The sequence below is a fragment of the Mauremys mutica genome, chromosome 4 (assembly GCF_020497125.1).
Source record: "Mauremys mutica isolate MM-2020 ecotype Southern chromosome 4, ASM2049712v1, whole genome shotgun sequence".
Lineage (NCBI taxonomy): Eukaryota > Metazoa > Chordata > Testudines > Geoemydidae > Mauremys > Mauremys mutica.
In genome coordinates this window covers 62,729,249-62,745,715 of record NC_059075.1, presented here as the reverse complement: position 1 = coordinate 62,745,715, position 16,467 = coordinate 62,729,249, and the positions used below count along the sequence as shown (strand labels likewise).

Sequence of the window (16,467 nt, the reverse complement as noted above, 5' to 3'; positions counted from 1 at the left end):
CCCGCCCTTCCTCCCTGCGGTAAATACCACCCCACGCACTGCCTGCTTTTATCCGGTAAATACCCCCGCCGCTGCCCACGTACGTGCATATTCCTTGCCTCAGTCCAGTAGCAGTCCCTTGATATACTCCTTCATCTAGAAATAACCCCATTGAGGGTAAATGTCCCCTTTCCTTCCTCATTTGGTAAATATCCCCACAGGGGTAAATACCTTCCAGCGCATACCCAGGGGAACAGCACTGACACATAGGCCACCACCAGTGTTGTTGCCCCCTGTGCCTAAGCTTCATACTGTAAAGACTTCAGCATCTGGGTTAAATACCCCCTTGGCCCTCCTGCCAGCACACAGTTTCATACAATAAATACCCCATAACTACCTACCTTTGCATGCACTGTGGTCATGCCCCCTCTTCCACTTTCCTTTCATACAGTAAGTATCTATTTCACATCTCCACTGAATAATTGGTTCCCTGCTCCTCCATCTTCATATGATAAATACCCCTCACCCTGTCATTTCCACCCTCACTTGGTAAATACCTCCTTGGCCCTGCTGCCTATCTGTAAAATAATCCTCCATCTGCCCCCTGCACTTGGATAAGAAAATACCTTTTCATGTGATAAGTACCACTACCCAGGGTGAACAAACCTACCATTTTCATACAGTAACAAACCTATTATCCTTGAACAGTAACACACCTTTAGAGTAAACATGGGGTGGAAAGTTGAGAGGCCTGTCACTAGAATGAAGACAATAACCTTGATGGCTGAGGCAGAACAAGCTCCAAGCTGTGGCTTGTGTTATCATGGAAAGTACAAGTGAAAACATCTTCACTGGGTGGACAGGTGGAACAAGTTTGCTTGGATGGGGGCAGGGTTGAAAAACGTGGAGTATGTAGAAAAGTGCGTACACATGATTTGAAAGTACTTTAAAAGAAGATAAAAACATAACATGTATTAACTACCTGTTCCATTAAAAACATAACATGTATTAACTACCTGTTCCATCTTAAAGCCACAAAGCAAGTAGCACTGGTGTATTGAGTGAGTCAGGACCTTTTGTCTGTTGACATGCAAATGAACTAATCAATCTAAGCCAGGGGTGGGCAAACTTTTTGTCTGGGTGGGGAAATTGCATGCAGGGCCATGAATGTAGGGCTGGGGCAGGGGGTTGGGGTGCATGAGGGAATGCGGGTTGTGGGAGGGGGTGTGGTGTGCAGGAAGGGGCTTGGCAAGGGGTTGGGGCGCAGGAGGGGTGCGGGGTGCAGCAGGGGGCTCAGGGCAGGGGGTTGGGGTGCAGGAGGGGGTGCGGAGTGCAGGAAGGGACTCAGCAGGGGGTTGGGGCTTGGCAGGGGGCTCAGGGCAGGGGGTTGGGGTGCAAGGTTCAGGAGGGGTGTGGGCTCTGGCCCGGCGCTGCTTACCTCAAGTGCCTCCGGGGTGGCAGCGGAGCTAAGGCAGGCTCCCTGCCTGCCCTGGCCCTGCGCCACTCCTGGAAGTGGCCAGCATGTCCGGCACTGGCTCGCTCTCTGCCCCCCACTCCCCCAGAGGCCGCAGAGACGTGGTGCTGGCTGCTTCTGGGAACAGAGCGGGGCTAGGGCAGGCAGGGAGCCTGCCTTAGCCCCACTGTGCCATGGGGCTGGCAATCCCATGGGCCGGATTGAAAGCCCTGATGGGCCGAATCCGGCCCGCGAGCCGTAGTTTTCCCTCCCCTTGTAAGCCTTCTGTTGTGTTATTGCTGTATTGGAGAGAGAAGCTTTTCTAAATGTCTGAAAAATATTATATTTAAGTTTGATGCATCTTTCTGAATTTTTCCAGCACTCTGTTCTGTTTTTGCCTTCCTGTTTAAGGATGCTATCTCATGGCTTTTTGTACCGATGGGAAGGAATATGTGTTATTTTCCATTTACTGTAATATTTTTCTAACTTGGTTCAATGAACAGTCGTTACTGTGAGTTAATGTAGTGTATAACTGCATCAGCAGTCAAGTGTAAAAAACCTAAAAGCTGTCCAGCCCATAGTGCTAGTTTTGGTGTTGCATTGACCTGCAAGATCCAGATTTGCGAGTGACCTTGGTACTTCTGTTTCTGTGGCCGGTAGATTTCAGATCCCTCAGAAAGGTAGCACATGTGCATTAAGTTATACGTAGGCATGTGCCACTCTACTCTTTCTTGAGTTTAGTATAAGTCAGATTGCACCTGGGTGGGATATAAGATCTTTTAGAAGTGATAGTTTTATGAAATATAGTTCTGTGGAGATAACGAACTTTGACAGAAATGGGACCCTACAATTCTATACCAGTGATCACTATGCTGTCTTGCTCAGGACACAGAACTGTGAGCCACTGTGTTACACCTCTGCCTTAGCAAGAATGAGAGCTTTGCCACTGCTAAACTGTGCGTCAGTTCTCTGACACACCAGTCTTTTTGTCTTTCCAACAAATTCACCAAGACTCTACTAGTGTAAACTTTCAGGTAACAATCAGTGAAGCCCAGTTCCTGACTTCTCCAGAGACGTCTCCCTGCAGTGTTCAGTCCCTCTCACTGGACACTCTCAGAAATTGTTTGGTGCCTCCAAAGAGAGAATGCACACATCAGACTGTAGGTTGGCTGAAAACTCACCCTTCACTTTAATACACAGTACTGGTTTTGTAATAAAACAAGAAAAAGTTTATTAAGAAAGAAGAGAGACTTTATTGATAATCAAGAGAAAAAGAGACAGATGGTTGCAAATAAAACAACGCACAACACATTTTCTAGTAACTAAAACTTAATCTTAGCAATCTTTGCCTAAGTGGTTTTCTTACTCACATCAAGTTATCAGCATCTCCAGGCCAAGAGAATGCAACTTTCACATGCTCACAAGGTGCTGTTCCCTGTGTCCCCTAAGTGATAGGTAACTAAAATATCTTTTTGCTCCCATTTTATTATTCAAAATCCATCGCCTCTGCCTCAAGAATAAGGAGGGCTTCCTGGGGTGCAGATTCTGTCCCCTGCTGTGATGGTTCAGTGGTCTTCTCCCTTGCTCATTTAGCTTGATGGCTTTGTTTACATTGTATGTAAATGTAAATCCATTGTCCTCTGCCTGTAACCAAGCCGGTCAGACATACATAATTATATATATTGAAATATATATATGTATGTATATAGAGTATATAACCTGTACATGTATCACACAATGATTTTCAGGACTGGTGTGTCACCAGTACACACGTGACACCTTCCCTGACACCTTTGAGATTATATATGGCCCTACCCACCAAATTCACGGTCCATTTTGGTCAATTTCACAGTCATGGGATTTTAAAAATTGTAAATTTCATGATTTCAGCTATTTAAATCTGAAATTTCACAGTGTTGTAATTGTAGGAGACCTGACCCAAAAAGGAGTTGTGTGGGGGTCACAAGATTATTGTGGGGGTACTGCTACCCTTACTTCTGTGCTGTTGCTGGCAGCGGTGCTGCCTTCAGAGCTGGGCAGCTAGAGAGTGGCAGCTGCTGGCCAGGAGCCCAACTCTGAAGGCAGAATTGGTATGGTATTGCCACGCTTACTTCTGTGCTGCTGCTGGCGAGGCGCTGCCTTTTGAGCTGGGCACCCAGCCAACAGCCTCTGCTCTCTGACCACCAGCCGCCGCTCTCTGGACACCCAGCTCTTAAGGCAGTGCAGAAGTAAGGGTGGCAATACTGTGGCCTCCCCTAAAATAACCTTGCAACCACACTCCCTGCAACTCCCTTTTGGGTCAGGACCCCCAATTTGAGAAACTTTGGTCTCCCCCATGAAATCTGTATAGTATACTGTAAAAGCACACAAAAGACCAGATTTCACGTTCTGTGACGTGTTTTTCATGGCAGTGAATTTGGTAGGGCCCTAGATCTATATTATGGCAACAATGTGCTGGGGCAATGAGTGTGTCAGGCCTGATGTGAGTTACAATATGCAGAGGGGGCTCTCTGCCACTTAGCCTTGAAGGGCTTGAGGGTCACGATCACCTTAAAGATCTTAAATTTTTTGTGAGCTGCCCTGAATAAGACACAGTACTGTTTACAATTAAACATTCTCACAATGATTTTTTTTTTTAAATGTGGGCTAGGTTCAGCATTTTTCCTGTTGCCTTTCCTGTCTTTCCTGTTACTTCAAACACTTGTTTGGTAATTACTTTACAATTATGTACAGGGCATGACCTTGCAAATATGTACAGGGCATGAAAATGTCTGCATTTTCTAATTATACAAAGTTTCTAGTGTTTTTGCATTCCTCATAAATTGCACTGAAAATTTATTTTTCCAAGTACAGTAACTTAAAACATTTTAATCTGCTTTTTATATCTGCAAGGTTCATGAAAGTCCTACTTTAAATTCTATAAAACTTCTTTTTTCTTATTCTCTAAATACCAACAGATTATCATTTACTAGCAACCTTACAATAACAAACTATCTTTTTTTTTCTCTTTTAACATAGGCCCAGATCCTGCAGACACTTATACCCATGCTTACCTTTACTCATCTGAACAGTTCAACTGTCTTTAAATGTTTAAATAGCAAGTCAGTTTTCTCTTCTCTTATTTACAGCTACCCATTGGAAGCTTGAAACTGAATTTGGTTTCTTTAGTGCTTATTGCTTCCATCCCACAAGCTCTTATACACTGCTTAATTTTGCTTGGATGAGTAAATTAAGGTTATGCATAAGTTTTTGCAGAATTGCAAATTAGGACATAATTAGGTAAGGAAACCAAGTGCAGCTTTGGGCTCCCAAAGGGTAGGTGCAGATAAGAGAAGTGGGAAAGTTATTTGTATTTTAAGGCTATTTGTGAAAAATAGTTTATTGTTAAAACATAACACTGTGCTCACATTAACTTTTTATTTTTATTTTTATTTTTTTTTTAATTAAAAGCTGCTTTGTGGGTTTGGAGTCTGTATAATATTGTGTCAGGTTTGGTCACAGGGATTCCTTTGGGACTGTCACCTGATGTGCTGAAATTACCAATGAGCCCATTTTCCCTGCCAGCTTGGGACTCCAGAATCCTGCCTTGTTGAGCCAGACACGCTAGTTGGCTGCAACACAGACTCAGGGTCTGGGCCACGCCCTCAAAGTTGCAAACTTTAACCAAAAACAGCTCAGCAGGTTACCTCTCCAGCAAAACTAAGCATCTCTGATGGTATCTTCTAGACCGGGGTGGGCAAACTTTTTGGGGCGAGGGCCACATCTGGGTGAGGAAATTGTATGCAGGGCCGGGGCAGGGTGGGTGGAGTGCGGGATGTGGAGGAAGGGGCTCAGGACAAGGGATTGGGGCAGAGAAGGGGTGCAGAGTGTAAGAGGGGGCTCAGGGAAGGGGGTTGGGGTACAGGAGGGGTGCGGAGTGCAGGATGGGGCTCAGGGCAGGGAGTTGGGGTGCAGGGTGCAGCAGGGAGCTCAGGGCAGGTGGTTGGAATGCACAGGAGTGCAGAAAGGGGCTCAGGGCAGGGAGTTGGGTGCAGGAGGGGTGCGAGGTACAGGCAGAGGGCTTAGGGCAGGAAGTTGGGAGCCGGGGGGCAGGAGGGGTTTGAGCTCCAGCCCGGTGCCGCTTACCTAAAGTGGCTCCGGGGTGGTAGTGGCGCACACCAGGGCCAGGGCAGGCTCCCTGCATGCCTGCCCTGTCCCCACACCACTCCAGGAAGTGCTGCGGCCCCTGGGGGGGGGGGGGGAGGGCAGAGGGCTCTGCGTGCGCACATGGAGCCCTTTGCCTCCCGGCCCGGGGGCTGCTTCTGAGAGCAGCGCCGGGCCCGCAGCACCACCAGGGGTAATCCCGCGGGCCGGATCCAAAGCCCTGAAGGGCCGGATCCGGCCCGCGGGCCATAGTTTGCCCATCCCTGTTCTAGACTGAGCACTGAGTCCCATTGGGTAGATAGAAAGATTAACCTAAATAATCTATAAAGAAGCCACTGGAATCCCATAAGATTGGGTCCCTAATCCATTTACAAAACTTTTCTTAAACATTACATGAATATATTGTCTCATACTATAGAATTAGAATTTATAATCCCTATTCCACAATGAGAAATCTTTGCGCTATAATGTATCTTAATTAAAACTATCTTTAGATAGGTTTTTTCCCTCAAAAAGCATTTTATCAAAAAAATCCAATTTAAATTAAAAAAAACTTGTGATTATTTATTTAGTATTTTTTTTTTTTTACAAATTCATTGATTTTTGTCCTGTTTATTATCCTATCTGGATATTGTGTAGTAGTACGATATTGATTGTTTGAGCATCTGACACTGCCAGAGAATGTCGTAAAGTATATAATTTAAAAACCAAACCAAACAAAATGTATTTTTAATTCAAATAATAAATCCAGCAAACATTCCTATTCATCATCCTCCCCCTGTTTTTGTTTTGTTTTGTTTTGTAGGAAAAACAATCTTTATTTTAGGTTTAAACTGCGTAACAGCATACGCTTAATCCTTCTATTAGTCTCTCAATTTGTCATGGTTACTATAAAGAAGGAAGGAAGTACTGTGCATTCAGTACCTCTTGGCAAGAGATTGCAAAACAAAAACAAGACAATGTTTTTTGAAGGTGGAGGGAAATGGGGACAATTGACACTTTGTTATATCAAACAGGAACTAGCCCTTATGCTTTTGTAGTCAGCTGTGGTGTTTATTTTTTTTTCTATGTAATGATCAAATAAATTTCTACCCTATTCTAAAATCCTGTTGTGTCTCATTTTGATATCAATGTGAGGTTTAAGCATTTTTATACTATTAAATAAATGTATTTTAAAACTAGAAGGGTCTGACTTTTTAAAAAACTAATCAAGGCAAGGAAATTCAGAATTAAAACTTTCTCTCCTTAGTCTGCCAAGTTTAGCTTTGTTATTACATTCAGTGTTAACCAAATGGTGCAATGGTACACTTAACTTTTTTTGTTCCCCATAGCCAGTGTCAAGCATTGAGGCAGGATTTTAAAACATTTGTGTCAGAGTTACACTTTTAAAATGTAGGAGCATATACAATCTTGGGTTTGCAAAGGGTATATGAATATATTTGGGGGGGAAGAACTGACAATGGCCCCGTGTCTGTCATGGTTCAGTTAAGATTTATGATACTTTTTAATCTCTATGGATTTGTAAAGATTAAATTTATCGTTCACTGACATCAAATATCATGAGTTTTCTTTCAGAGCAAATTTCCCACACTTAAACAAACATCCTCTGCCTGGACTAAAGAGCCCAGTTCATAAAACAAAAAGAGAGGTTTTGTGACTGTAGGCTATTTTGAGTGGAATGGTCCTGAGGGAGGAAAGAAGCCTTCCATTGTGTCTCCACATGTCATAATAATTACTAGCTGGAGCATCCTTGCTTAACATTGCTGAGAAGCAGTTAGCTTGTGCTAATGCAGTAGTTCAGCATAACAGAAGCAGTGCACTTTATAGGTTGATCACCATGTCATGAACTCTGCCTAATCCTTGGCACATCTAATTTTGAAATCAAGTTTCCCACAGTTTGGCTTCAAGCTCTGCAGCGAGGTCTTGGGAAGACCTTACAGCATTCATTATAAGTGCAGGAAGACTGCATCTCATGTAGAAGCAAAGCTTGCAGTCCACAGGATGTGTGTGTCATGAACTAGCCTGTCTGTGAGACACATGCTATTTTTAAATAGTCTTCCTGTAAACTCTTGGACACCTTCTCTACTGATCTTTGCTGACAAGGCCATAAGATCACTGGCATTATACTGTACATCTGGGTGTTTTCCTGTGTTAACATAATGTATTGTACAAAAAACACTGACATTTTTCATTCTTAGTGAGACTGCCCTCTCCTTTTGTGTGGATGGGTGAGACTGGTGTTTGTACATTGAGAGGAAACATGCTAAAACTTGCAACTGGTAGTCAAAATCTGGTTCTGTTCTGGACTCTGGCTCACAGTTGTACAGCAAGTCTGTGGCAGTCACTTAAACTGAGGCAGAGAGTTTTCCTATCTGCAGATATGCATAATATCTCTCTTACTAGGGTGTTATATATGTATCTTCAGTATTTCTAGTGTGCCAATCTGTGTAATATATAGGGTCAGTTGTGTGAAGCATAATGTGTGGAAAGTGATTTGAAATCCTTGGATGGAAGTCAATAGGGAAGTATAAATTATTGCTACTATAAGGGCTTGGTTTTCAAAATGTTGTGTAATTGTGAAACTAAGTTGTAGATGCAGTTACCATGGCTTGCCTGTGCAAGTTTGGTAGTTGCTCACACATGGTGATTATATGTGAATATGGAAATATCTTGAATTTGCACATTTATGTTGTTATAACGAAAATCTGTTCATAAGGGTCTTATCCTGAGAGGTGCTCAATACTGTTCAACTCCCACTGAATTCATTAAGAGTTGCAGGTGCCCAGCAGTTTCCTGAACAGGCTCTAGATATCTAAAAAGAAATCACAAAAGAAGATGTGAGAGAGGGAAATCTCTGGGGTCAAATCCTCAGTCATCAAGGTGCCTGACATGTTGATGAGCGGTAATAGTATCCAAGGGACATTATCCTGTAATCTGATCTAGGTTGGTGGACACCTGCGCAATGGGTCTCCTCAGAGACCTGTGGATTCATCTGTTTGGCTCTGATTTGCAGAACTGGGGATTAAGATTGTTGCTGCCACTTTGTAAGCTTTATGTTGTATGTATCACCATCTTCTGAATCACCATTTTCCATCAGCAGGAGTCTTTGGAAATGCTGATTCATAGCAAAATAGGAGACTTAGAACCAAAAATAGAGACTCTTTTTGAAGAAGAGCAACATCAGTGAAAAGGAAATCCTTATTTGAAAGCAAACTATACCTGATGTATGGAACTCACTTCTGCAGCTACTGATACAAATAATTTTAGATTAAAAAAGATTAATACACTAGCACCTGTAGTTGTAAGTGTTATCTAAGGACTAGATGCTGAAAGTGAATCCGTGTGGGTGCAGGGATGTGCAGATCCATTTTCAGTATTTAGACCTTAGCTACAATAGTGTAAGGGCTATCCATTTCCATAGTGACCATCCCTGAGCTCAAGAATGCATACTATTCTCTCTCTGCACCCCCACTTCTACCAAATAAATAACATAGTCATGGTGTTGTACAGTCTTGCAGGTGCTTTAAGGAGAAGCTGATATAGGTCACTCCTGGAAGCAGAACAATATAGTTGACGGACTTTGGCCTGTTCTGATATGGTAGTAAATAGGAGATTCAGAGAGAGAGACTCTCTTCTAATCTTTTGGCTCTTGTTAACTTTCTGGTTTTGGTCTGTATGAGCAAAGGGTTGTTAGAATTTCACTTTAAATAGTAGTTCTTCCCCTCTACCATTCCTCCAGATTTTAGACCTCAAGTAAGACGATGGAGTTGTTCCCTGTAGGTTGTACAATATGTTTGCTGCTACTTGAAGCAAGTTTAGCGAGGCAGGTGAAGAGATACTATTTCAAAGCTATCATACTTTTAGTTCCTTGAATTTAACTTCTTTGTACCAATATTATAAGGCTTTCAGGGGGAGGGATAGCTCAGTGGTTTGAGCATTGGCCTGCTAAACCCAGGGTTGTGACTTCAATCCTTGAGGGGGCCATTTGGGGATTTAGTTGTGGATTGGCCCTGCTTTGAGCAGGGGGTTGGACTAGATGACCTCCTGAGGTTCCTTTTGACCCTAAGAATCTATGGTGGTTTGGGTTCTGTTGAACTGAAGGCAGAGTGAAGCAGGAATTGTTTAACAAGTGGAAAAGCTCCATGGAATGTATATGCAGCTACAGCAGTCTTGAAGTAAGATTAAATTAGTGCTGTTTTATAAAATGACACACAACCTACCAAACCATTGCTAAATATTGACCCCAAAGTAGCAGCCTTGTCCAGGCTCCCACCCACTGAATGCTCAGAGCATTCTGCCATTGGCTGTCAGGGCAATGGTACTACCAGTAAAGCCTGAATTGTCCGGATAGGTCCAATTTTGATTATTTTAAGCTGTTGACAGTGGCAATCCGCATACGAGCCCTAAATTGTAGTTAGCCATGATTGGCTTTAAATACACCAATTCTGTGGGAAACCCATGGACCTAGTAATTCTTGATTAATCAGATTCCCTTTGTTTGATGGAGACTCTTGAACTACTAAATCCTCAATTGTTTTCCTAGGTGCAACTCTTCCAGGGTATTTCTAGGGTAGTTCTGCTGTTCATGTTATGAATAGGAAGTTAGAGCACAATTTTCTTGAAGCTAAGCAGGGCTGATTGTAGTTGCTCTTTTCTTCTCTGAATCTGGAAAAATGGGTAAGCCACTGTATGCTGCAAAAGCATGTTACTTAATAGACTGAATTTTGCTTTTAATATTGGCCTCAAATTGGGACTACTTCCCCATTCAGAAAAGCATGGAAGCCTGTCCTCAACTTTTAAGCATGTGCTTAAGTTCCACTGAAATTAAGCACTTCAGCTGCTCTGTGAAGGGAGCTGTCCTGCCCTTGGCAGTAGCCTATCCGTGGGTGATTCAGTGGGAGATGGAAAACCCATCATAATGCTGCTAGGCAATAGTGCAATGCTGTACTAGGAAGGAAATTGTCTTCAACTGAGATGCATATATGTGCCTGAGGGCAGAAATTAGTTTTGCAATTGGAACTTAGTGAACAATTCTGTTACGCAATTCAGACTCAAATTCATCTCCCGCTCCCTCATGTGTTGGCTCTACAAGTGTTACCGGAAGAAAAGTTTACTTATGTATGTTACTAAAATCAGCAGATATGACTGTGAATTCAGCTAGCAGTTATATCTGTTCAGGAAGTTGGTGGTGTTTTCACATGATTGCTTTTCTGACCATGTCCACAAGTTTAAAAAAACCCTCTCTCTATAGGTGTTGCTGTTAGCAGCACACATACAAACTTAAATACACATGTGCTAAATGAGACTTCCTAATGTATTCATTGCTGTATTTGCTGGCAGCAGTCATGTGCAGCAGCATACCTTGAATTAGCTACAATTTTGTGTAGTCATGCTTGAGTTACTTAGTAGCCCTAACTGTTGAAGTGAATCTTATAGTTGACTGCATGTATTTATCTGTGGTTTTACAGGGAAGGATTGACTTTCATTATTCTGACTTTAGTGACCTAGACAACTTGGGGGAGTGGGCCAAAATAAATCTGATGAGGTTCTAAAAGGACAAGTGCAGAGTCCTGCACTTAGGATGGAAGAATCCCATGTACCGCTACAGGCTGGGGACCGACTGGCTAAGCAGCAGTTCTGCAGAAAAGGACCTGGGGATTACAGTAGATGAGAAGCTGGATATGAGTCAGCAGTGTGCCCTTGTTGCCAAGAAGGCCAATGGCATATTGGGCTGCGTTAGTAGGAGCATTGCTAGCAGATCAAGGGAAGTGATTATTCCCCTCTATTTGGCACTGGTGAGGCCACACCTGGAATACTCTGTCCAGTTTTGGTCCCCCCACTACAGAAGGGATGTAGGCAAATTGGAGAGAGTCCAGCGGAGGGCAACGAAAATGATTAGGGGCCTGGGGCACATGACTGACGAGGAGAGGCTGAGGGATAAGGGAGAAGCTGTGGATGTGGTATACCTAGACTTTAGTAAGACATTTGATACGGTCTCGCACAATATTCTTATCAATAAACTAGGCAAATACAACTTAGATGGGGCTACTATAAGGTGGGTACATAACTGGCTGGATAACCGTACTCAGAGAGTAGTTATTAATGGTTCCCAATCCTGCTAGAAAGGTATAACAAGTGGGGTCCTGCAGGGGTCTGTTTTGGGACCGTCTCTGTTCAATATCTTCATCAACGACTTAGATATTGGCATAGAAAGTACGCTTATTAAGTTCGCAGATGATACCAAACTGGGAGGGATTGCAACTGCTTCGGAGGATAGGGTCATAATTCAAAATGATCTGGACAAATTGGAGAAATGGTCTGAGGTAAACAGGATGAAGTTTAATAAAGACAAATGCAAAGTGCTCCACTTAGGAAGGAACAATCAGTTTCACACATACAGATGGGAAGAGACTGTCTAGGAAGGAGTACGGCAGAAAGGGATCTAGGGGTTATAGTGGACCACCATGAGTTAACAGTGTGATGCTGTTGTAAAAAAAGCAAACATGATTCTGGAATGCATTAACAGGTGTGTTGTGAGCCAGACACAAGAAGTCATTCTTCCGCTCTACTCTGCGCTGGTTAGGCCTCAACTGGAATATGTGTCTGGTTCTGGGCACTGCATTTCAAGAAAGATATGGAGAAGTTGGAGAGGGTCCAGAGAAGAGCAACAAGAATGATTAAAGGTCTAGAGAACATGACCTGAAAGAATTGGGTTTGTTTAGTTTGGAAAAGAGAAGACTGATAGGGGACATGATAGCAGTTTTCAGGTATCTAAAAGGGTGTCATAAGGAGGAGGAAGAAAACTTGTTCATCTTAGCCTCTAATGATAGAACAAGAAGCAATGGGCTTAAACTGCAGCAAAGACAGTTTAGGTTGGACATTAGGAAAAAGTTCCTAACTGTCAGGGTGGTTAAACACTGGAATAAATTGCCTAGGGAGGTTGCGGAATCTCCAACTCTGGAGATATTTAAGAGTAGGTTAGATAAATGTCTATCAGGGATGGTCTAGACAGTATTTGGTCTTGCCATGAGGGCAGGGGACTGGACTCGATGACCTCTCGAGATCCCTTCCAGCCCTACAATCTCTAGCCTGCTTCTTGCTTGCTATCTCTAGCCTGCTTCTTGCTTGCTTATATATACCTGCCCCTGGAAATTTCCACTACATGCATCCGACGAAGTGGGTATTCACCCACGAAAGCTCATGCTCCCAAACGTCTGTTAGTCTATAAGGTGCCACAAGACTCTTTGCTGCTTTTACAATCTATGAATCTATGAACTGGGATTGTTTAGTCTGCAGAAGAGAAGAGTGAGGGGAGATTTGATAGCAGCCTACAACTACCTGAAGGGAGGTTCCAAAGGTAATGGAGGTAGGCTGTTCTCAGTTGGTGACAGATGACAGAATAAGAAGCAATGGTCTCAAGTTGCAGTGGGAGAGGTGTAGGTTTGATATTAGGAAACACTATTTCACTAGGAGGATGGTGAAGCACTGGAATGGGTTACCTAGGGAATAGTGGTAGAATCTCCATCCTTAGAGGTTTTTAAGACCCAGCTTGACAAAGCCCTGGCTGGGATGATTTAGTTGGTGTTGGTCCTGCTTTGAACGGGGGATTGGACTAGATGACCTCCTGAGGTCTCTTCCAACCTAATATTCTATGATCTGCTTTTTGTGAAAAGTTGGAATTCCAGTTTTACCCTCTGACAACTATTTCTAGCCAAGAAAAATAGTGAAATGCATAAAAAGTTAGTCCCTGATGGTGGTTGGACTGAGGGGGTATATGTCTCTTGAATTTTATTTCTTTAATGTAATTATAAAGAAAATGGCAGTATTTATTTATTTTTTTTAAAACCTAAATGCTTGCTCATCTTCCCTTTCCTTTTTATAATTCCCCTTCCCTAGGTACTTATTAGAACAGGACTTTCCAGGCATGAGGATCGGTCCAGAGCCTACCACAGATTCTTTCATTGCTGTGATGTATGGAGATACAGAAGGGAGTACTCCTGGAAATGCTTTGGTTGTGGACCCCAAGAAGCCATTCCGTAAACTCAGCCGCTTTGGAAACGCTTTTCTGAACAGGTAAGGGCAGGCTTATTGCTGGCCTTTTGTTTTTAAGTTTAAAATTCCATCCGTCTCACCATCTCTGTGTCATTTACTAAGACTACTCATTTTCTGCTATATTCCTTTCTAACAATACAAATGATGCATATTCAAATGCAGCAACCAGCAATTGGGAATTGTTATAAAAATGTATATCTAAAGATTAAAATACCATATAGTGAATTTTTAAGATGGAGCTGAATGTATAAAATCACAACAGTTGACTGTGAAGGAAGATAACATGCAGTAAACAAACATTATAATGGTGATCCAAACTACACAAAAATATAAATATGATGTATGTTCAGTTACAGGAACTGGACTTGTCATTATGAAAAGTAATTCACAAAAAGCTGCTTAAAGGTCTCTTCAGCCAAACATCTCTTGGGTGTGAGAGTTTCAGCAATACATAACTCTAGAGCAGACTTAGCCCTAGCTGGCCTTCTCTGCCTTAGAGAGTGGAACGTGTAGATTACCACCAATGTAAGTACCAATGGAGCTGTGTGTCCACACCAGCTATGCTCTTTCGGGTACAGGTTGGTTGTAGTTTTGGTCTGCATCCATTATTGTGCTCTTTTACATCGTTGCTTTTGTGTTGCCCTCTGGATACCACAGGTCCTGGCACAGCCCTCTAGAGCAGTGGTTTCTGGAGATTTAAAAGACCTCCTAAGAGGGACAACATTTGAAAAATTCCGCATGATTTGTGTGCACTTCCAAGCTGCAAGTGATGAATTTTGACAAATGGAATAGATGAAGACAGCCCTCAAGGGTTTTGATAAGACAGCGTAGTACTGGGATTTGGGTGGGTTGTTGTTGTTGTTATTATTATTATTATTTATTTTTATTTTGCATAAATGTGGGATTTTTAACTGCTTGTAAGCTTTGCAACCTGGAGCACATAGTACTCCACTGGGGGAATACTGCGCGTGAGCAGAATTTGTGTTCCCTGCAGAAAAATGTGACACCCTGACGGGGAAGCAAAGGGAAGCTACAAGATCGGTCATGCAGCCCCCCCCAGCAGTACGTTTCAGGTGCCCAGGGCAGCTGGCAGAAAGGTAAATCACTGTGGGGCAGGAGGCAGGACTGGGGAAGACCCAGCTGGTGGCTCCTACCCTGTGCTGGGCTCAGCTGCTAGTCACAGCTGGGCTGAGGAGGACAGAACTTGCTCTTTTCCTGCATGGCATCCAGGGTCAGGTCAAACCCACCCCCATGATTTCTCCCCCGGCTGCAGGAAGCTCTGCAAACTCCCCCCACACACACTTCTTGCACCCATCACTCCTCAGCTGCAGGGGGAGGGATCCCTATACACCCAGACCCCCCTGCTGAACTTTGTCCCCCCCACTCCGATATAACCCCCCTGCTAAACCCCAACCACCTTCACCTGGACCTCCCTGCAGAGTCCCATTTCTGTTGCACTCAGAACCCCCAACCAGCCTTGGATCCAGATTCCCCCCGCACTCGGATCCCCTACTGAGCTGCCCACACTCAGATTGCCCCACACAGAATCCTCTCAACCCACACCTGGATCCCCCCACATTAAGCCCCTCCACACCTGAATCTGACCTTGCTGAGCCTGCCAGCCCACACAGAGGAGCAGGGCCCTGGGGTATTTCTGGGGCAGGCTGGGTCCTTGCGCTGTGTTAGGATTGGGTGCAGCCTCACTGCTGAGTCCGTGTCCCGGGGGGAGCTGCAGAGTGATCTCCCACCTCTGTGCAGCCAGTGGCCTGTGCTCCCCAATGCCATGCTGGAGCCTCCACATTCATTTGACAAATAAAATTAGCAGAATTTTAAAATATTGTATGCAGAATTTTAATTTTTTTTGGTGCAGAATTTTAATTTTTTTTGGCGCAGAATGCCCTCAGGAGTAACAGACTGTATTTATGTATTGGGTCAAATCCCACAGCCTCTGCTGAGTTAAAACTCTCAGTGACTTCAGTGGACAGAGTAAGCACTTCATGAACCAGCCTTCTTTTGTTTTCCTGCTGTACTAAGTGGTGGTTTGAAGAGGAAGCCAGGACCTGCAAGACAAATTAAGTTAAATTGATTCCCTTCTAACACGAGTGCTTCCTGTTCTGCTGATAAACTCTGTCTTGTGCTTTAGCAGAGCTGTTAGAGTGTAGTTTTTATTCATGGAAGAAAGGTTGTGTCTGCTTGAAGCCAGGCAGACTATCAGTTTGCTAAGAAATGAATTTATGTAGATAACTATGTCAGCTCTCTGGGCAGTTGCAGTTAAGCTTTATTTAAAATGTATTTTTGTAGCAAACACTGCTTGCTATTGTGACCAAAGCTCTGGTCAACATTGCATGTTCCTCTATTCTTTCTTCACAAGACAGTGTAGTACTGTGTACTATTCTGTATACCAAGCAATCCAGGAAAGCCATGTGTATGAGAAGTATGTAGTAAACAGTACTTATACAATACACTACTGATTAAACAGACACATAGTAATAGTGAACATTTGCTGACATAAATAAGACGACCTAGATTCTTTCCTAAATCACCCCATAGCTAACTGTTCAGCCCCTGAGTTGCCCCAAAGGAAGGCTATGTTCCTGGCTGAAAAGAAAATGTATCGGACATGGTTACTGACTAAATTATTTAAATACATGCACTGCTTTGGTTGTCATGGTGCAAGATACTCTACTGCGATGGGATTATAAGACAGCAACCTTCGCCTCCCTGACACTTACAAGCTCCCGGTCAGCATGTCCAAAATTGCTGCAAAAAATTATCATTCATCTGTTATTCTGACCATGTTACTTTTAGCTCCAAATCCCTCAACTGCCTCCACTTACCCTA

At 43.4% G+C, this 16,467-nt stretch overlaps 1 protein-coding gene across 1 annotated transcript in view; it reads left to right on the top strand.

Annotated features, from left to right (window-relative positions):
* The window catches only part of EHD4 (EH domain containing 4), a 61,792-nt gene that overhangs the window by 1,625 nt on the left and 43,700 nt on the right, over positions 1-16,467 (top strand). The window contains exon 2 of the mRNA XM_045015745.1: positions 13,471-13,647. Within this exon, the coding sequence (XP_044871680.1) occupies positions 13,471-13,647 (177 nt within the window). The remainder of the gene's footprint in view (positions 1-13,470; positions 13,648-16,467) is intronic.